General features: G+C 47.9%; 3 protein-coding genes across 3 annotated transcripts in view; 2 read left to right on the forward strand and 1 right to left on the reverse strand.

Moving 5' to 3' along the window:
• The first annotated feature begins 3,487 nt into the window (after positions 1 to 3,487).
• On the forward strand, positions 3,488 to 4,069 carry MTCP1 (mature T-cell proliferation 1). Its single transcript, XM_009880680.1, has 3 exons — positions 3,488 to 3,595; positions 3,697 to 3,867; positions 4,022 to 4,069. The coding sequence occupies exons 1-3, from the start codon at positions 3,488 to 3,490 to the stop codon at positions 4,067 to 4,069; spliced, it is 327 nt and encodes a 108-aa protein (XP_009878982.1).
• CMC4 (C-x(9)-C motif containing 4) lies at positions 3,563 to 10,244 on the forward strand. Its single transcript, XM_009880679.1, has 7 exons — positions 3,563 to 3,595; positions 3,697 to 3,811; positions 4,022 to 4,073; positions 4,155 to 4,337; positions 5,327 to 5,394; positions 8,743 to 9,976; positions 10,014 to 10,244. The coding sequence occupies exons 5-6, from the start codon at positions 5,337 to 5,339 to the stop codon at positions 8,910 to 8,912; spliced, it is 228 nt and encodes a 75-aa protein (XP_009878981.1). The 5' UTR covers positions 3,563 to 3,595; positions 3,697 to 3,811; positions 4,022 to 4,073; positions 4,155 to 4,337; positions 5,327 to 5,336; the 3' UTR covers positions 8,913 to 9,976; positions 10,014 to 10,244.
• A 3,557-nt stretch (positions 10,245 to 13,801) lies between these two features.
• Positions 13,802 to 17,704, reverse strand: part of FUNDC2 (FUN14 domain containing 2) — a 7,002-nt gene continuing 3,099 nt past the window's right edge. Inside the window, exons 3-6 of the mRNA XM_009880695.1 lie at positions 17,220 to 17,370; positions 15,739 to 15,814; positions 14,520 to 14,654; positions 13,802 to 13,879 (exon numbers count right to left, since the gene is read on the reverse strand). Coding sequence (XP_009878997.1) covers positions 13,802 to 13,879; positions 14,520 to 14,654; positions 15,739 to 15,814; positions 17,220 to 17,370 — 440 coding nt within the window. The remainder of the gene's footprint in view (positions 13,880 to 14,519; positions 14,655 to 15,738; positions 15,815 to 17,219; positions 17,371 to 17,704) is intronic.

Genomic DNA, 17,704 nt, shown 5'->3' on the forward strand with positions numbered 1-17,704 from the left:
GGCCCTTCACCAGGCCCGGCCCCCGCACCCCTCTCCTCGGCCTCCCCTTCCTCCTCCGGGACTCCCCCCACACTATGTCCATCTCTTCTCTCTTTTTTTTTTTTGTCTTCCTGTTTCTTCAGATCCTACCAAAGCTAGACCTTCCCTCCCCAAACTGCTGGACAGCCCCGGCTGGTCGGTGAGCATCTGCTACCCCTCAGTAGGTTGGGCAGAGCGGAGCATGGAGTCTTGCTCGGGGCGAGTGCTCCAGGCAGAGTAGAGTCCAAACCCCCAAGAAGAAGCTTTAGAGTGAGTCAACATGCTCTTACATCAGCAGACAGCTCATCTGATCCCTGACTTGTTGCAAGACACGGGCTGGGTTTTTCAGGAAAGCTCAGCTGCCCTTTAGCTCCCCAAAGGCTGAGCGCACGGAGGTGTGCAGGCAGCTGCACGCTCTCCACCAGAAGGCCTAACTGGCCAGCCTTGGTGCAGAAGCCCTGTAGCCATGTTAGCAAAGCACTGTGCCCAGTTCACTGAGCCACAGCATTGTTTTTTCTTTTCCTTGGCTCCTAAATGACAGCTGAACTCTTCCAACAATCTGACCCAGCCCCCTTTTAAAATAGAAGGTAACAAATGGTGGAGTTTGTGCAGCATGCTAAGCTCCAGCTGTGGGGATGGTCCGAGCAGCAGCTGGAGCAATTTCTTTCACTGTTTTCGTAAATATTTTAATGTACCCAGTTTAAAAGCAAATAAATTGTCTTCACCACAAGATGCAGTCCTCCTCCTGGCCATTTTCACATTTATTCATATATTGTATGGCTCAGAAATCCACCCAGGTCCCAGAACAGCATTAAACTTCTAATGCCTGATACTGAATAGACAGAATGGACAGAATACCTGCAAGTCTTGTTCCTGTCTGTGGGGATTGGGCTTTAAATCTCCCCAAATCAATACCTTAAGCAGCTCAGACCTCTGCAATTATGTTGATGGGAACATTAAAATCTGTGTCAAAGGGTGACGCTGCAATCCTGAAAATTTAAGATGATTGGATTTTTTGTTGGATGTGGTGGGGTTTTTTTTTAATAGATTATAAAGCAAGCAATATAAGAAACAGGTTTTACAACTTGTTTTAAATATAAGTAAGCTTACTTCTCCTTTCACCCATGTCTTCCTTCAGGCTTTTTTATTGCTTTCTGATAAAATCTGCAAAAATAGGAATTGTATATGTTTTTCCCTTCTTATAGTTTCAGGTGCAAATGTCTAAGCGCATGCTTTTTCTTTTGTATGTTTGAGCACTAAAGACAGACCTGTCTTACTTCAAACCCAATTGACGGTTTTGCCTGACTTCAAGATTTTATTTGTGGCACTAACGGGGCACCTTCATAACAGTCTTAGAGGCTGTTGAAAAGAGAGGCCAGACTGTGCCTTTGAACTTTGGCACCTGAACTCAGAGATACGGAGTTCAGAGGAAGTTTGGGACAAATTAGTGGGGCAAAGGGTGAACATGTTAACCGCTGCCCATTCTGCACAGTGTCCTCTGCATGAGACCTTGTTCTGTCGGTCCTGTACCTATCATTACTACCATGTTCATATACAATAAACACAAACATACATGTTGTGCTTTAGTCCTCCTACCTGGAGTTCAGCAAGACTGAACCAGATTAGTATTTGGATAGGAGACCTTCCAGGAGAGTTTATTTGCTGTAGGAAATAGCGTTTAGGTACCGACTAATATTTTTCTAATACTGAAGTCAGTCTTGAGTCTTCTGGTTCTGGGGATGATGAGCTGGAGAAATTCCAGCTTTGAATGGGATATAAAAGCAAGTTCTTGAGCATTTTTGGTCATGATGGAGCTTTTGGCAGTTTACTGCAGAGTAGGAGAGTATCCTGGCCAAATTCCAACCTGGGTGATTACATTCAGCTGACTGAAAATGAGCAGTGGCGATTGCTGCATTTCACTGTTGGGCAAAGTGATTTCCACACATGGGCTTAAATTTTTCAAGTGACTTAGGGTAAAGCAGAATGAACAGGACTTACAGAAATGTCCCTTTAACCCTCATAGCTTATCCTTGAAGGCCTTGTGAGGCTTGTCAGTCTGCTGTCACGTTCCTCTAAATGCCAGCGATCCAGCTGCTGGGGCATTGCTTGGAATGGCTGTACCACATCACAGGATGGTCTTCAGAACAGTGATGCTTTTTATAATGCACATACACATTCCCACACATCAAGCAAGGAAACAAACAGAATGGGAGAAAAAGAAGTAATAAAAGAACATTCAAAGTTTTCTTTGTTAGAAATTAAAATACTGTGACAGTGCTGTTCAGGCTGATCCGTGGTTGGTGTTTTGTTTTCAAAAAGGCTAAGTGATCCTTTGATTCAAAAAGGTAGAGAAGCGCTGATGTAAGATATAGAAGGCAACATGGAAATGTATTTCCTGTTATATATGTACCCCAATGTGTAATAATTTTTTCTCTCCCTGACTTTCTTGCTCCTGTCTGAAATATGCCTTATAACTTTACAAGTTCTCTGAAGACCACTGTGTTTCACTGGGATAGGAATATTGCATCTGCTTCATAGCAGGAGGATGTTATATGTATTACAGCTTAATTCTGTTCTACTTTAAACCTAGATAAAGAATGAAGACTGTCTGTACCATTTTGATTACCTCTTCTAGGGTTCAAAGAGAGAATCATTTCCCCTGACCTTCATTTGCTAATGGCTCAGCTTGCTCTAACTCATGTACAGATAAACTTGCTGTTAAACAAAAATTCTGGTAGGAAGAACCACCTCAATGTCCAAAATTCCTTTGCCTCTGCTGGTATCGGTGGCTCTCTGTAACCATCTAAAAGCCGAACTACGCAAAGTCACAAGAGCTATTCACGAGAAGCTTGTATATGAATGGACAATGCTGCCGTCCTCTTGAGAGATGAGACGAAGGACCCTTCACAATGACAGCTCTGCAAGTTCCAAATATGAGAGTCACGCATACGGAGTTTCATGCTTTGTCTCCAGACTGATCTTCGTTCTTGTTAAGCTAATTTCACCTCTTGTCACAAGTTTTGCTTTTGGGATTTTAGACCATCCTTAGCCACGGAACTCCTGTGTAAATCGCTTTTTTCTTTTTCTTTTTTTTCCCCCCTAATTTACACAAAGACTGTTAATAGGACTGCTAGTGGAATAAGCAAAGCCAATATTCACAGGGTTTAACTTTGTACCGATAGCACCTTTTACCCCAGAATGCCTTACAAACGCCATACAGCACGCATGTCCCAGTGTACAACTTGTCATGAAGTTTCCATTCACTTAGACACCACCTTAGTTTCCCGAGCTGACTTTTAGGGACATTTCAGCACATAGCATCACATACAATAAGTCAGACGCCACCCAGAGGTGCCTTTCAGGTCTGAGAGCTTTCTCCGTGAATGTATTCAGAGCTAAAGAGACCATGCCTGCATCCTGCGGGTTGATGCCGTCCACCTAACGGGAGCATCCTGAAGTGACTGAGGGAATGGCAGAAGGAGGGCATGCTGGCGCTCCTCCTGTCCGACTGTGGGTGCGACGCGTAGGTGTTTACTGCGACGAGCACCGCAAAACGTGGCTTGTGGCTGCGGAAGAGGCAAGTGTCCTTTGAGCTTCCCAGTGATTGTAGCTTTGCTATTGCAGGTGCCTCTACTGCATTGCCAGTAACTGCCTGCTCTTTTTGTTACTTTCCCCCAGGAGGAAGGTATGCTGAGGGCTCGGATCCAAAGAGTTCAGGTTCCCCTGGGTGAGGCGCTGCGACCCAGCCAGCTCCCCCCATCCCGGCTGCCTCATATGTGGCAGCTGTCCCAGGGTGAGCAGTACAGGGATAGTAACTCTCGCGTTTGGGAGATAGAGCACCATCTCATGGTAAGGATGGTGGCAACAATAGACCATAGTCATGCCTGTTTGTGAAGTCATTTGAGATCCTTGAGGGACGGCAAAGGACTGTTATTTTGTTGAAGTCCATTAGCTCAGCCACAGTTAACTGTAGACGTATTGAACTTTTCCTTGTCGCTTACAGCTTGGTGGTGTTGAAGAACTGCTGCTTAAACTCGTGCCTGGTGATTAATCTGGTATGTGTAGACATTACCCCTGCTTTGTACTGTGCTCTGTTTATTCCCAGTCATTCTTTAATATGAATTTTTGTCTTTCAGGAGCAGTGGCTCTAGGAAGATGTCGTTGTATATTTTGTACAATAAATGATTCTCTCTCCACTGAAATGCAGCCACCTCTGAGGTGGAAGCAGTTAAACAACACACAGCAACATCACACAAGAGTGTAGGACAGGCAGTGAAGAGGAGTATTGTGTCCAAGTGAAACATCAGGGGGAGTTCTAGGTAGGCAGAATGTAATTGCCCCAAGTGGAGTTTGGCCAGGATGCTGGAAGTAACGCCCTAGCGATATTGAAAAGTGCTGTGGGCTGGTGAATTACCAGAAATTTGAAAGGCAGCACCTCCCTAGTTCTGGGCAGGGGCAGGAGCTGAACTGTGGCTCAGAGGGAGCTGAAGTCCCACCACTGCTTTCGGTAACAGCGGTGCTTTCCTGTAGAGGTCTCCCATCCAACTACCAGTACCACCAGTTGCTGCTTGTCTTTTGGTCTCTCAGGGAAGATCACAGTTACAGGTGTCACAGCTGCAGAAAGTCAAATTGAGTGTCTGAAATCTCGCTTTCTAGGGATTTGAACAAGATGGAGCTGTCCTGCAGTCTGGTTTGGGGGTTTCATTTTGGGGTTGTTTTTTTTGGCGGGGGGGGGGGCGGCAGGATTTCCAAAAGACATTCTCCTGGCACAACAAAAAAAAGGCCACCTTCTTGTCTGTATGGGACATACACAACTAAGTTGCTTTGTTTGGTTGGTTTTTTTTTTAAATGCCTCCTCCAGCTGCAGTTATATGACTAACACCAAATCCTTGGTTGTGTATAGCTCACAGAGAGGGCCTTTACGCAAATACATGGTTTAGTATAAGGTCTAGAGGCACGGCACTGTTAAAAATTAGTCAGCCATATTAATTTGAATCTTTGCTGGAACCTTTGTGCATCCAAGTGGAAAAGGGCACATTTTGAACCAGAGAAAAGAAAAAGGCCTTCAAGCCTAGCAACATAAAACTTCCCGTATTCATTGTCCACGTTATCATCCTTCAGCCAGACACAGAGAATTCTTGTGTATGTTGGCAGGCATCTGCAAGCAGCAATAGATGTTTTCTGAACTGTCTGTGACAAGAGAGGGAAATTGGCCTTGGCTTTAAGACAGTGTCTTGTGTCTCTCCCCCCCTCCCCCGCCCGCTGAAAAGCACATTGTTTCTACAGTAACATTTTCCTATCATTTTAGTTCTCTGAACATGTCCCAGAAGGATCCCTGCCAGAAACAAGCCTGTGAAATACAGAAATGCTTGCAAGGTACCAAGTGTCATTTTGTCTTTTTGGTGTCTTGAGTTTTGGTGGGACTTAATTCCTTTAACTTATTCCTGTTCTCTTTTCACCTTGAAAAGGCAGAAAGCAAGCACATTAGCATCACCTGGTTGCAAAGCTAACCAAATTATGTCTGATCTTACTAGAATTCCCTTGTGCTTGATTTTAAGTAACGAGACACCATTAGTACAAAACAGAGCGTTTGTAACAGTAGTGTTGTGCTTATTTCAGAGTGTTCTCTGTGCTGGTAGTGAGATCCCATGTGTTGTCTTGGGACTCAGCTGTAGGCGGGGAGAGCTAGACATTATAATAAGCTCTCTTACAGAGTGGGTAGTGGGTGGATTGTATGAGAAGACTGCAGAGCTTCTAGCTCCAGCGGTATTTTAAGAGCAGGACAGACAGATGTCTGTCAGGAATGAGTTAGGTATATGTGATCTGGCCTCAAAGTATGAGATGGTCTGCCCCTGGAGACCTTTAACAAGTGTTTTGTATAAGCTAAATATTTGTAGGTGTGAGGGAGATCGTGTGATAATGTGTTTTGGGAGCCTGAGTTGGGGACAGCAGGCTTGTTACTTGCAGGGGACAGTATTTTTAAAAAATGTTGATTGCTTCTTGGGAAAGGATTTGCTTTTTGGAATGAATAGGAGAAAACATTCCTCTGTGCCAGGGCAGCTCACCCATATGTGAAAGAGTTCTTCCTAACTCACCTGGTGGAGCCCATAGCTTCTCGTGGGGATAACTCCTGGTGTTATAGCCCAGGGATGACGAGGTAGGAGGTGAGCGACACCACAGCTAAGATCAGCCAGGCCCGTTCCACAGCAACTCATTTCTGCCTTTAATTTATTTGCAGACTACAAGCAGGTTAGCTAAAATATAGCGGGGAGGGTGGAGCGGGTCCTCCTGGGGAAGCAGAGGGATGGCTTTGCAGGCTGCAGCAAACAGTGATTGCAATCTGCAGGTAACACAACCACCCCAGTGGCTGGGGAGGAGCATAGGAGGAAAAGCATCTGGGAAAAAGTACGGAAAAGCAGTAGTCAGTTATTGGTAGGTCTGTCTTACCCAGGATTGTTTTTTGGAAGCTGTGTTCAGCTCAAAGCAAGGGCTCAAACAACCCCCTCTACGTGCCCTCAGCATTTTGTTTAGATACTACTTTTTACTGTCTTCGTGATTTGGAGCATTCTTGCATGAAGGGCTGCCTTCTCTCCCCAGAGTAACTGCACTTAAAAGCTAATGTTTGACCCTGTTATGGTCCCATCTGTGACAATGGTCTTTCTGTAACATTCACAAAGGTTATTCCAAGTGTTTTACCTGTGTAGGTTTGTGTACGGATTTGATCTGAATAGTTAAGTGTTAGCAAAGCAGCTCTTGGACTGCTACATGCGCACTCCTCTGTCCACTGCTTTTCTAGCTATCATTTTGGAGCTGTTATTCAGCTGTTATCCTGCTGTGGAGTTGTCTGAGTCGCACAGATGAAGCAGCTGAGTTGACAGACAGCAAAACAATTTGTCCCTGTAAGAATTAATGCGCTAGAGGATATATACAGAGCCTTAAATGACAAATACGCAGAGACAGTATACACCATGCAGAGGATGGAGGGCAGAAGCGGGATCTTTGGGAGATGCTGGCTTTTCAAAGACTGGTTTTGTAGTGGGTCCTTGTTCTAAAAATCTTGTCTGCTTCCTCTGTGAGACTGAATGCCCACTGTAAATCTCTTTTGTGTTTTGCTTCCCATTGTATGACTAACCCTTGTGCTTTTCAGGAATGGCTCCCTGGCAGATGGCAGGGTGTGCCTATATGTAGCTGTAGTTTTAGAAACAAACCTGCGCAGGCAGAGGAACAGTTAGGAGAGCCTTGGAGCCCTCATCATTCGGCAGGTTATGGCAGAAAGAGATTAGCTCTCCTCTCCAAGGGCCTGACATGCCTCCTTGGCTGCCAGCTTGCACGAAGCAGTAGCATCACCATAACTTTTCTCTCAGGGTTTACCTCTGTGCTTGTGTTACAGGTCACTCACCAACCCAGTTAGGGAACTCATAGCCCAGCAATCAGAGTGGGCTGACTTGCTTGTTAACCAGAAGGCATTCCCTGCTGCTTTCCGGGCTCTACAGTGGGTGCCATGCTTGTCTTGCATTGGGTCGCTGTTGCTTCTTTTAGTCTTTTAACAATCAGTGGTGGGTGCAGAGGTGAGTGCAGCTGCGTAGTGGTTGCGTAGCTCATCCAAAGCGGAGTGGGTAGCTCTGCACGCGCTACGCTTCTGCGCAGACAGGCAGGTAGTTATCAATTCAAGCCACAGACGCAGTCTGCTCACGTACCCGCAGGGTTTCTCTCCGAGAGCCTGGTGGCCACCCTGCAGAGCAATGTGGGCTTTGCCACCTCAGCCGACAGTGGCAGCTGGCAAAGCGCTAGGGCAGAAAGGCTGCTGGACAAATCACCTGTGTCCTGCAGTGTCTGACCCTGCCGGTGCAGTGAAATCTCTCTGAGCCTGAAACAAAGACAATATGGAGAAAGTACAGAGGTGGGCGTAGCTGTTCCATGCACTAAGATGTGAGCCCAGTCATCCCAGATCAGGCTAGGAGCTTGTTTCACCCTGTGTCCCAGCTCTGGCAGTGTCCAAGAGGAGAAGCCTAGGAAGGAAAGTAAGAGGAGATGAAGTAATTTATATGCCTAAGGGACAGCCTGAGCGAGAGGTGAGACCTTTGTGTGGAAGGTGGTTGTGTCACTGGCTCTGTGCAGTTGGATTCAGCGGCTGGTGTCTGGCTAAGCGCTCCTGCTAGCGTGCTGCCTGCTCTGGTTACGCTGCAAAGCTGCAGCCTGCCCACAACAGGCCACCAGTAGGAGGATGGCAGTCACGCTCCTCACCCCTTCCTTCTACAAACCCTGCACTGCTGAAAAGTGCACGTGTCCCTCTTTATACCAAGTCCTCTTTGGATGCTTATATTTACACTCAGCTGCGAACCTTATAGTGACACAGCAGGGGGTTGAAGACCATAGATGACAAGATCCAGCTTAAAAGCACTTAAAAGGCTAAAGAAAGTAAGGATTGAAGGGCAGCAATAAAGGAAACCTCATTCTTCCTGTAGTGAGATGTGATAGGTTCAAAACTCAGGGACTGAAGATGCTCCCATCCGCAACAGCAGGGCTGCCTTTGCATGGCTTTAGATAGCTGAAACTAACGAGAGATTTTTGTAGAGCAGAGAAAGCGATGAAATGCTTGTAAGCAGCTCTTGCTTTTCAGAGAAACACGCTGCCCAGCAGCTGTAGGGCTGAGCTAGATGTATCCCCTCTGGGGACAAAACCTGTTCCCCTCTGCAGACTTAGTGTCTCCTTCTTATTTTCCAGTGAACAACTACATGGAGTCTATGTGTGAAACCGTGCTTCAGGAAATGCGGAAGTGCTGCGCCCGGTACCCCAAGGGCAGATCCGTCTGTTGTTCAGGGTTTGAGAAAGAAGAAAGGGAGAGAGAAAAGTTTAAGGCGACTTCAGAAGGAATTCCCCCACCACCTCAGTAACACAATGCAGCTCCAGCAGGTACCGGAGCACGGACTCACCTGCAGAGCTCGTGTGTGTTTTTTCAAGCCTTCTTTAGACTTTCAGGAAAGCCAGATCGCTCCTAGAACACACCATCCGGCACACCAAAAAGTATACCGCGGTACACCAACAGATGGCCTGGTTAACAGACTTTATTTTCTGTACCAAAACATCATCTACATTGTCTTTGCATCGCACCTGTGTCTGTGAAAAGTCAACTTGATGTTTTTAGAATGCTTACCTTACTCTAATCCATCCTTGCGCTCAAAACAGAGAACTGGAACCAAGTTATTCTGGCATATGGAGCGGGAGGTACAGGAAATGAGCTCAGAAGAGTGAGTGAGTTTAAGCGTGACATATGAAACAAGCCCATTTTGACACAGCAAAGGTATTGCTGCCATCATGCAGTAGTTCCAGACAACATTTGCCTGTCCAGTGGTTCAAGCTCAAGAATGGGAATCAGGTCTGGGGATTGTTCCTAGGTCTTGCATAGATCACGAGTGACTACAAGTCACTTTGCCTAAGTGCCTCACTTTCCCACTGGACAGACTTTTGGTTACTTTATATTTGAATTGCCTACACGCTGCTATTTGCATGACAAAGATGTTACAGGAACATTATTTCAGGGATTGCTACAGGAATAGGATTTTTTTTAAAAAAGCAATATTCATTTGAGAGATCTGACTGTTGATATAAAATTTATAAATTTATGTATAATTGAACACCTTTAAGCAATATGTTACGAACCCAGCGTAATTCAACCCGCTGGCACCCAGAGGCCTGTCACAAAGCCCTGGGCTAGATCCAAGAACTGATTTAGGTGCTGCTTACAGAACAAGCAGTTGTAGGTACTTGCTTTCAACACAGTATTTCAGACTCACTCACAACCCGGCTGTGTCTGGACCCCAGGAGGAGATGGCTTTTCAGAAGTTCTCACGCGTGCAGCAGAATTTCCTGTGACCTGTAGGAAGAGCTCGGTAGACAGGTTCCTGCATCACCCTTCAGAGCTGCCTAAGTCTCTCCATCCCCTGTAGCAGGAGTCCAGGCACCTCAGTGGGTGCCAAGTCCATTACAGGGCCTAGGCACCTAAATACCAGACTTCAAACCCACTAGGCCCCTAACTCCGTCATTAGATCTAGCCGTAAAGGACTTTTGTGCTGTGATCAAGTACAACTTACTTATGAAATACAGCTTCTATAAACAGACCACTGTAGTCTAGGCACAATAGTTGAGTGTATTGAAGCCTAGAAGAGCAAACCATCTGTATTCACTGCTCTGAAATACCATGATACAAAATAAATGACTGGAACAAATTGTAGTCTCGGTTTGGTTGTTTATTGAGAATACAACATAGCTGCAAGACGGGCAGCTTGGCTGCCATTCACGGTCCAGAGCTACATGTGATATCATGATGTTTAAATAGAAGCTGCTTGATATTTTTATAACCGGGGCTCAAGACGAGAATAATTCAGGGCTAGCCTTCCCCTCCCGCCCCCCTGAAAAAAACTCTTGAGACAAAATAGGGGGTTTAGTATTCCTGAAAAGTAGGGGAAAGTGGTGACGATGTTGTGAAGCAGCTCAAAAACTTGACAAGTAGCTCATTTTTCCCTTTCGCCCTATCTGAGCAGGAGCAGTGGAAAGAAAGTCACTAGACGATGACAAAATATAAATATTGAGGCTACTGTTGCGCCTATTAAAAAGCCTCGTCTCCATGCCCGTTTCTACTCCAGTGGAGCAAACCTGCTCAGCAGGGAGGCTCTGAAGCCAGGCTGGCAGCAGAATCACCTCCTGCTCCAGAAGGATCCCACCTTTTGGGAACACGGATGATTGGTACCAGGATCATCAAGGAGAAGGATTTATTAAGGCAGCCCACGGTTACCTGCAGAGAAGAGGGAAGGCTGCTGGTCTCGCGCTACGGGACTGGCTGTAACTGCTCCCCTGAGTCAAACGCAACGCGCATGGTAAGACAAAACCACTCTGGTTCCCAAGAAGTCAACAGACCTCACACATAGAAGCTATTAGAGCAAAACCGTTTAATAAAATATCACTTCAACAAGCATTTACATACAATATATAAAAACACTTTAAAAGCCTAGTGTGTTTTAAACCTTCTCATACTGGAACAGGCGCCAGAGGTTGTTGAAACAAGACCAAAAAGAGCGGGGTGGGGGGGGTGGGGAGACGAAACACCTCATCTTGGCACCTGCAACAATGAAAACGCATCCCCACAGAAGCTGACTCAGTATCAAAGCTTCCAGTGTGAGCCCACAGCATCAACTGGTGCCAGCCACAAGCCCGACACTGGCACAGCAGAAAGATTTGCCAGATCCTGATGTCCTTGTCCATTCCCTGCCTGCATTCACATCAAACTCAACATGAATTTGTCACTTGTTTCCCCTTCCAGCAGCAATTGAGGCGTTTTAGCTCCCTCTCTGGGCCTTTTCTCTCCATAGCAGCAAGTCGGGACGCTGTGGAGCAGAACCCAGTACACCCTTCCCCGGGGCTGGGCAGAAACCGTGACTTATTTGAGCCTGGAAAACATCCCTATGGTCTGTTAATGATTTACATAGAGCTTCGTCATTGGAGAAAGCTTTGTGGAGATTAGTGCATCCCAGAAGAAGTTGTGTTATACAGCACACCAGGCAGAGAGGCAGCAACGCTGTTTTCCTACAGGAACAAGAGATACCCTGCAATACAAACGTATCAATTCATGCACGTTCAGCCCTGCAGGGTTCCTACAAAAAAAAAAAAACAACCCACAACCCCAAAACCACCACCATCATCTGTCACTCCACTCCCAAATACCAGTTTACTGAAGACCTATTCCCTGCATCACATCACTTCTGTCCTGCATGGCATTTAGGAAGACCATCGTTAAAAGGCAGTGAGGCCCACTGCTCCTTCATTCTCCTTGGCCATGTATGGCAGAATAGAAGCAAATATACCGACTTCTGTTTCCTGATTGCCTGCAGCCTCTTTTCAGATCCCGAAGGCGAGAAAGCCTCAGCTAAATCAATGTGTTGCCACACTGACAATCAACAGAACTGAAACAAAATTAACAGCTGCAAGTGCTCATTCCAAAACCTCTGGTGGAAGAACCTATCATTCCAGCTCTCCCAGCAGCTCTTGGGGGAAGATCCCCATTTCCAGCCAGACTGAGAACAGCAGAGATGATCTGAAAGACATTACACAGCACTGGAGATGGGGTGCTGCCACTGGGGCAGGTGCTGCGTCCCAATCACCCACGTGCATCATCATTACCTGGTATGTATCCCACTGAAGGATGGGCTGCCTTTCACATAAAAAAATCCATTCTTGGCAAGAACATCTACATGTACCTGCTGGAGGACATCACCCCACCGTGATGCAAGTCCCCGCACTCTGGAAAGTGGTAATGCCAGCCCAGCCCAGCCAACGCAGAACACCTCTAAGGGATTTGGGGTTTTTTTTAGTAATTTTCTCTTCTAGGTTAGAGTTCTGCTCTGCACACAGCTGCATTGGGACAGACTGTCCAAACAGCTGAGCTCTGCATCTGGGCTGCCTCATCACCTGCAGAAGGGCTGCAGCTTTTTTTTGCGGCAATGGTAAATGCAAAGAAGGAAGGAACATAACCAAGGCAGAAAGTATGGAAATGAACCTCTCCCACGGGAGCACAACCTGGTTTTCCCAACAGTTTTGTCATTTCAGTTGCTTGCAGAGACCAGGGAGATGGAGTTTATGCTCTGCAGAGGCAGGTAAAGGACTGCACTCCAGATTTCACATCCTCCCCTGCCACCACTCCAGCAGAGCTGGCACCAGGGACCCTGGACTAGTACAATGTACCCTAAACAGGGATGCACTTCCTGTCTGACGTGGCTACAGCTCTAAGAGCATCACCAATGCCAAAGTGGCCAGAGAACATCATGGTAGACATGAGTCTGAGGCCCAAGGTGATTTACAGTAAGCGGCATGGCTGAAATGCACATTGCCTGTGCCAGCTAGCCTGATACAGACAGGCCAAGCATGCTGGAAGCCTGCCCTACCACAAGAGAGCACCTCAGCACATTTCAAAGGCTGAGCAGTCAGCTAGCAAGCGAGAAAGGCGCTCTACAGTGCAGGAAGCTTGGTGACTTTCAGAACACGTGATGAGGAAAAGGCCTGGAGAGTCACCCACAGTGCTCAGTTTCAATCAGCAGTGCCAGTGCTGCAATTCCAGTAAGGGGTATAAATAACAGCAGAGGAGAAGCCAAACCGCCATCTACGTGCAGTGCAATGGCAGGGAGAGGGCAGGAGAACCCCCAGCACCACATATAGCATGACCTTGCTCCTTATCCACCTGCCCTGGACACAGCCCAGGCTGTCCCCTGACACTTCTGCATCCACCCCAGGACAGCCAAGCACATTTTGGATTGCACACACCATCTCTGTACAGAGAGAAGCACAGGCTTTCCAGGTACCGGGGCAGAAAAAGTGCAAGCTAAATAGCAGTGAACAGCTGACAGCTGTTGTACACGTATACCGGCAGACAAACGTATGTGTAACAGCCTGAGCACCTGGGAAGAAGCGCATTTAAGAGATTTCCCTGCGACTACACGTTTAGGAGGCTGCAACTCATCAGAAAATTTGGGACTGGGCATATTTGGTGGGGGGAAAAAAAAACCACAATGAATCACCAGGAGTCGTAAGTTTTCATATCGATCCCAGCATCCTAAAAGCCCAGACAGTGGAAAACTTTGGAAATCAGAAGCAGTGTTGTAAGAAATAAGGGCTGGAACCTGTGAGCAGAAGGGACTGAGCCTGTCAGCAACTTCCTTTGACTTCTAAGTGAGAGAGAAGAGCACTAGAGGAGGGCAGGGGAGGCTGGGCATGAAGGGAGTGTCGAGCGCAGTTTCTAGGATGCCATTCCGAGCAGGAATCCTCCTGCAAATCCTCCAGTCAGGATAACATTCTTCTTCAGAAATATGATCACCTAAGCAGGGGAGAGAAGAGCCAACAGTGTTCAACAACAGCAGGTCACCTACCCGCCCTCCCCATAAGAAGACATCCCTCAAGCTGTTCTCCAAGATGAGTGATGCTCAGAGAGAGGCCACTGCTCAGGTCTGGGAAAGTATCCCACCTAATGACCTCCCCTCCCTGATCTCCCTGCCGCATGTACAGCTCCTGAACTGACCCAGCACAACCTGGATGCTCCAAGAGCTGCAGTCCAAGCCTACATGCTCCAGGGCTCTCTCACAATCAGCACAGTCAGTCTGACAGAAGGGGCTGCTGACTGTGCGTGCCAGACCAGGTTACAGCAGAGCCCAGGGTAACTAGGCCAGATCTGCTCAGCTTTTCTTGTCAGACTGAAGAAACACTTCTCCCCACAACCCCAGCACATTTTCTCCCAACCCCAAGAAATTTGCAGCAACACATGGTGAGCTGGTGTCATGCCTGGGAGCCACCCTGGCTGTCTCAAATATGCATAGATAGCTTTGACATCTCTCCAGTTTTGCTGTCATGCAAGCATTCCCTCCTTGAAATGAAAGATCCGTAAGAGCCCAAGAGTCAATCCTGTTTTCTGCTGCCCCTCCAGCTAAGCACCTGCACAAGCCCTGGGAGAGTTGTCTCACCTCATCCACTTTGCTTTTCACTTCTGGAGACACTTTGTTACCACTGCTGTGAAATTTCAGCTGCTGCTTGGCTTTGTTCACGTCCCGTTCTACTAGCTTCCAGTCCACTTTGATGTATCCCGTGTGGTTTGCAATCTAGAGTTTTGAGGGGTGGAAAGAAAGTTCCTGGAGTTAAGTCCTGAGTGACCGTGGCTAAACAGACCCCCTTGCCCACCCACCTTCCCTGACCACAGCCCACACACTGCTCCAGCGGGCTGAGAGGATGCGCATACTAGCTTAAAAATTGGACAAAGGAGCACCCCTGTAGCTCTATTAGCTGTCCTGCAACATCTGTCTTCCATAGTAACCCCCTAACAGCAGGGCACACATTGCAGCTTAGCCTGTTTCAGCCTCTATTTGCTAATGTAAAGCTGGCATCACCTCCCCCTCGCAACTGCCACATATGTTGTTGGGACTCTCTGCAGCTCTCCTGCTGCTGTGAGTGGACACAGCTATTAATAGCCTGTTCCTCTCTAAATATTTTATCTGGTCAGGATGATTCATCAGTGAAACTCTCCCGGCTCAGAGCAAGCTTTTGGGCTTTCAGCAGAACAAGCAGAGCCAGAAGAGCGGGGAGAACGAGTCACACGCAGACAGCGCCTGAGAAGCAAACAAGTAAGACTGCTGAGTGAGGCCTCAGAGCTGTTCTGCCTCTTGCAGGCCTCCTGTACAAGCTGGATGTCCACACCCAAGCAGCTTCCGTCAGTGCCAGTGTTCTTGGAAACCAGGAGAGACGGTTGAGGACAGAGAGGCCTGACTCCTCAGGTAGCCAAGTTGACAGGAAGCATATCATAGACATGGAACAAATCCCTCCTGACATCCAGGGCTGTTCCTCCAGGAACACCATCTCCACAGGCACAGGTCTAAGTACAGTAGCCACCTCTAACCAGCTGAAGGCTACCTCAGGTGCCCCTGCAGTAACAGCCCCCACGTGCCTTTGTCAGCAGACCTTAAGCGGGTAGCACCTTCTGGCAATCCTTAGGTTTACATGCACCGATCCTGCTATGCTGCCATATCCATGCATCCCGGGGAACACATGCCCCTGACATCTACAGCCACACAGAGCTCCTGGCAGATCCAGGAACTGGCCCCACACGTCCCAACATGTAATGATCACTACACAGCCCTTCGTCCCCACCAGCACAGTTCTCAGAAAGCCTGGTCCACTGTTCATACACACCTGAAGTAGGAAAAAGCCACCTCCCACTGCTGTCGCTGCCAGCTTTCCAACTTTCTGGAAGATGAATCCAGTACACCTACAAATCAACCAGGATCCAGTCAGGAGAACGAGACACCAAACACCCCCCTCTCAGCATGCTTCCCACAGGCAAGGCTGCCTTTGGCAGTAATTACCCAAGGCTCAGAGACAGCATGACAAATGACAGAAGAAACCCACGTGCAACCAGAGAGACAGAGAAAGGATTTGCCCCCAGCCAGAAGTGATGCTTTATAGCTTTTTACTTCTCACTATTGCATTTCAGCCTTTTGCAGTTTTGATTCTTATCTCTTAAACGTCAACTTCCCCCAGAAGAGTAATCGGAAACACATGATTTCACCAAAATCAACAAGTGATTTTAGCTTCTTTTTTTTTTTTTTAACTGGTATAATCTCTGAAGGGAAATTAGGCAGCACATCTGCTGCTGCTCCATGATAGAGCATCGGGAGCAGATCACAAGGCAAGCTGCTTTGCTGCCCAAACACCTGCTTACTTTTCCGTTTCGTTTCTCAGAAGAGAAAAATTCTGAAACAAGCAGACAGCAGTGGTCTAAAGCTATACTGGACTCTGAACTGTGTTACATGCTTTCAATATGAAAGACATTGCTGCAGCCACCAGAACTCAAGAAAGCACCACCCCGTTGCTCAGTCATGCAGCAAAGGGCTAGTGTATTATATCACCCAGAACTGACTTCACTTTGATGTCAATTTCCTTATCAACGTTGCAAAACAACACAGTGACCTCCTCTTACCCATTTCTGAATACATACATTTAGTGAGGACACGAGAGAGAGGTGCCCAGCTCATATTTTTATCAGAAAATTAAGATCTATCATACACTTTTAAATGATTACCCCTATGCCAGACAAAGACGACAGGCATGGCAAGAAGCAAAGCAGTGTGACTAGACCAAGTTTTCAACTCAAGCAACGCCGCTGTGGGAATGAAGCTGCAAACAGAGCCACAAGCCACCAGCCCCAGCACTTGCTACAAGTGACAGGAAACCCCAGGAACCATGCCCACAGATGCAATCAGCCACCTCCACAGGAGGTTTTTGTGCAGATGCCTGAAGCACATCCACCCCCAGGGAAGAAGGTATCCTTGTTCCAAGAGGCTCCTAATTGCCTGTCCTAAACTCACCACCACCACTTTATGCTAGAAGTTAAACAGAATTATCTCACTTCAAAAATTAAAGCCTGATGCCATTTTCTTCCCTAGGAGATAGTGGCAGCGCTTCAGCTCCCCAGTAGAGACAGCTTTGAAGACCTCCCGCTGTTCAGCAGAGCGTGACAGCGCACAGTTGGCTGAGCAAGCTGAGCACCTGCCTTCTCTGAAGGACTGCCAGATGACCACCCTACACCTGTCAGCGTGTTACCAAAAGCCCGGCGAGTGCCCACAGGCATCCTGCCTACCACGAGCAGCAACGGCAACCCCAGCACATCTTACCATCCCGTGACCCCTCCGATCACCAGCTGCGTGGCCACATTGTATTTCTCGGCGCTGGAGCCTGAGCTGGGGGCAAAGACCTTGCGCCACCAGGGCCGGTTCTTGGTGTACTCCGCCAGGTCCAGCACGTTGAATGAGTCCTCCTTCACACCTGCAGGCACCCGGAGAGTCTTAGTGCCGGGACTGCTGCCCCACAGCCCCCTGCCCAGGGCTTCCCCGGGAACACGGGACCCCCGCCCAGTCACACAGCCCGCGGGGCCTGGCACTCCCCCCGGGGCCTTTGGGAACGCCCAAGCCCCACGTTCTCGCCCGAAGGCCTCAGCTCCCCCTCAGGGTCCCTCAGACTCCGTCCCCGGGACCCCTCACTCCCCTCGGTGCTCCCGTAGGTCATACCCCTGAGGAAAGGGGGGTGGGCGGAGGACCCTCGTCCCGGAAGCCGCCCTTAGGGCGTCTTGCGGCCGTTCAGGCCCTCAGGCGGTGCCACA

The sequence above is a fragment of the Charadrius vociferus genome, unplaced genomic scaffold (genome assembly GCF_000708025.1).
Source record: "Charadrius vociferus isolate BGI_N301 unplaced genomic scaffold, ASM70802v2 scaffold473, whole genome shotgun sequence".
NCBI classification, from domain to species: Eukaryota; Metazoa; Chordata; class Aves; order Charadriiformes; family Charadriidae; genus Charadrius; species Charadrius vociferus.

Coding starts and splice junctions, on each gene's coding strand:
- CMC4 (XM_009880679.1), top strand. CDS start 5,337: ATGTCCCAGAAGGATCCCTGCCAGAAACAAGCCTGTGAAATACAGAAA. Junction 5,395..8,742: donor AATACAGAAATGCTTGCAAG/GTACCAAGTGTC, acceptor CTTATTTTCCAG/TGAACAACTACATGGAGTCT.
- MTCP1 (XM_009880680.1), top strand. CDS start 3,488: ATGGCAGAAGGAGGGCATGCTGGCGCTCCTCCTGTCCGACTGTGGGTG. Junction 3,596..3,696: donor GGCTTGTGGCTGCGGAAGAG/GCAAGTGTCCTT, acceptor ACTTTCCCCCAG/GAGGAAGGTATGCTGAGGGC. Junction 3,868..4,021: donor AGATAGAGCACCATCTCATG/GTAAGGATGGTG, acceptor TGTCGCTTACAG/CTTGGTGGTGTTGAAGAACT.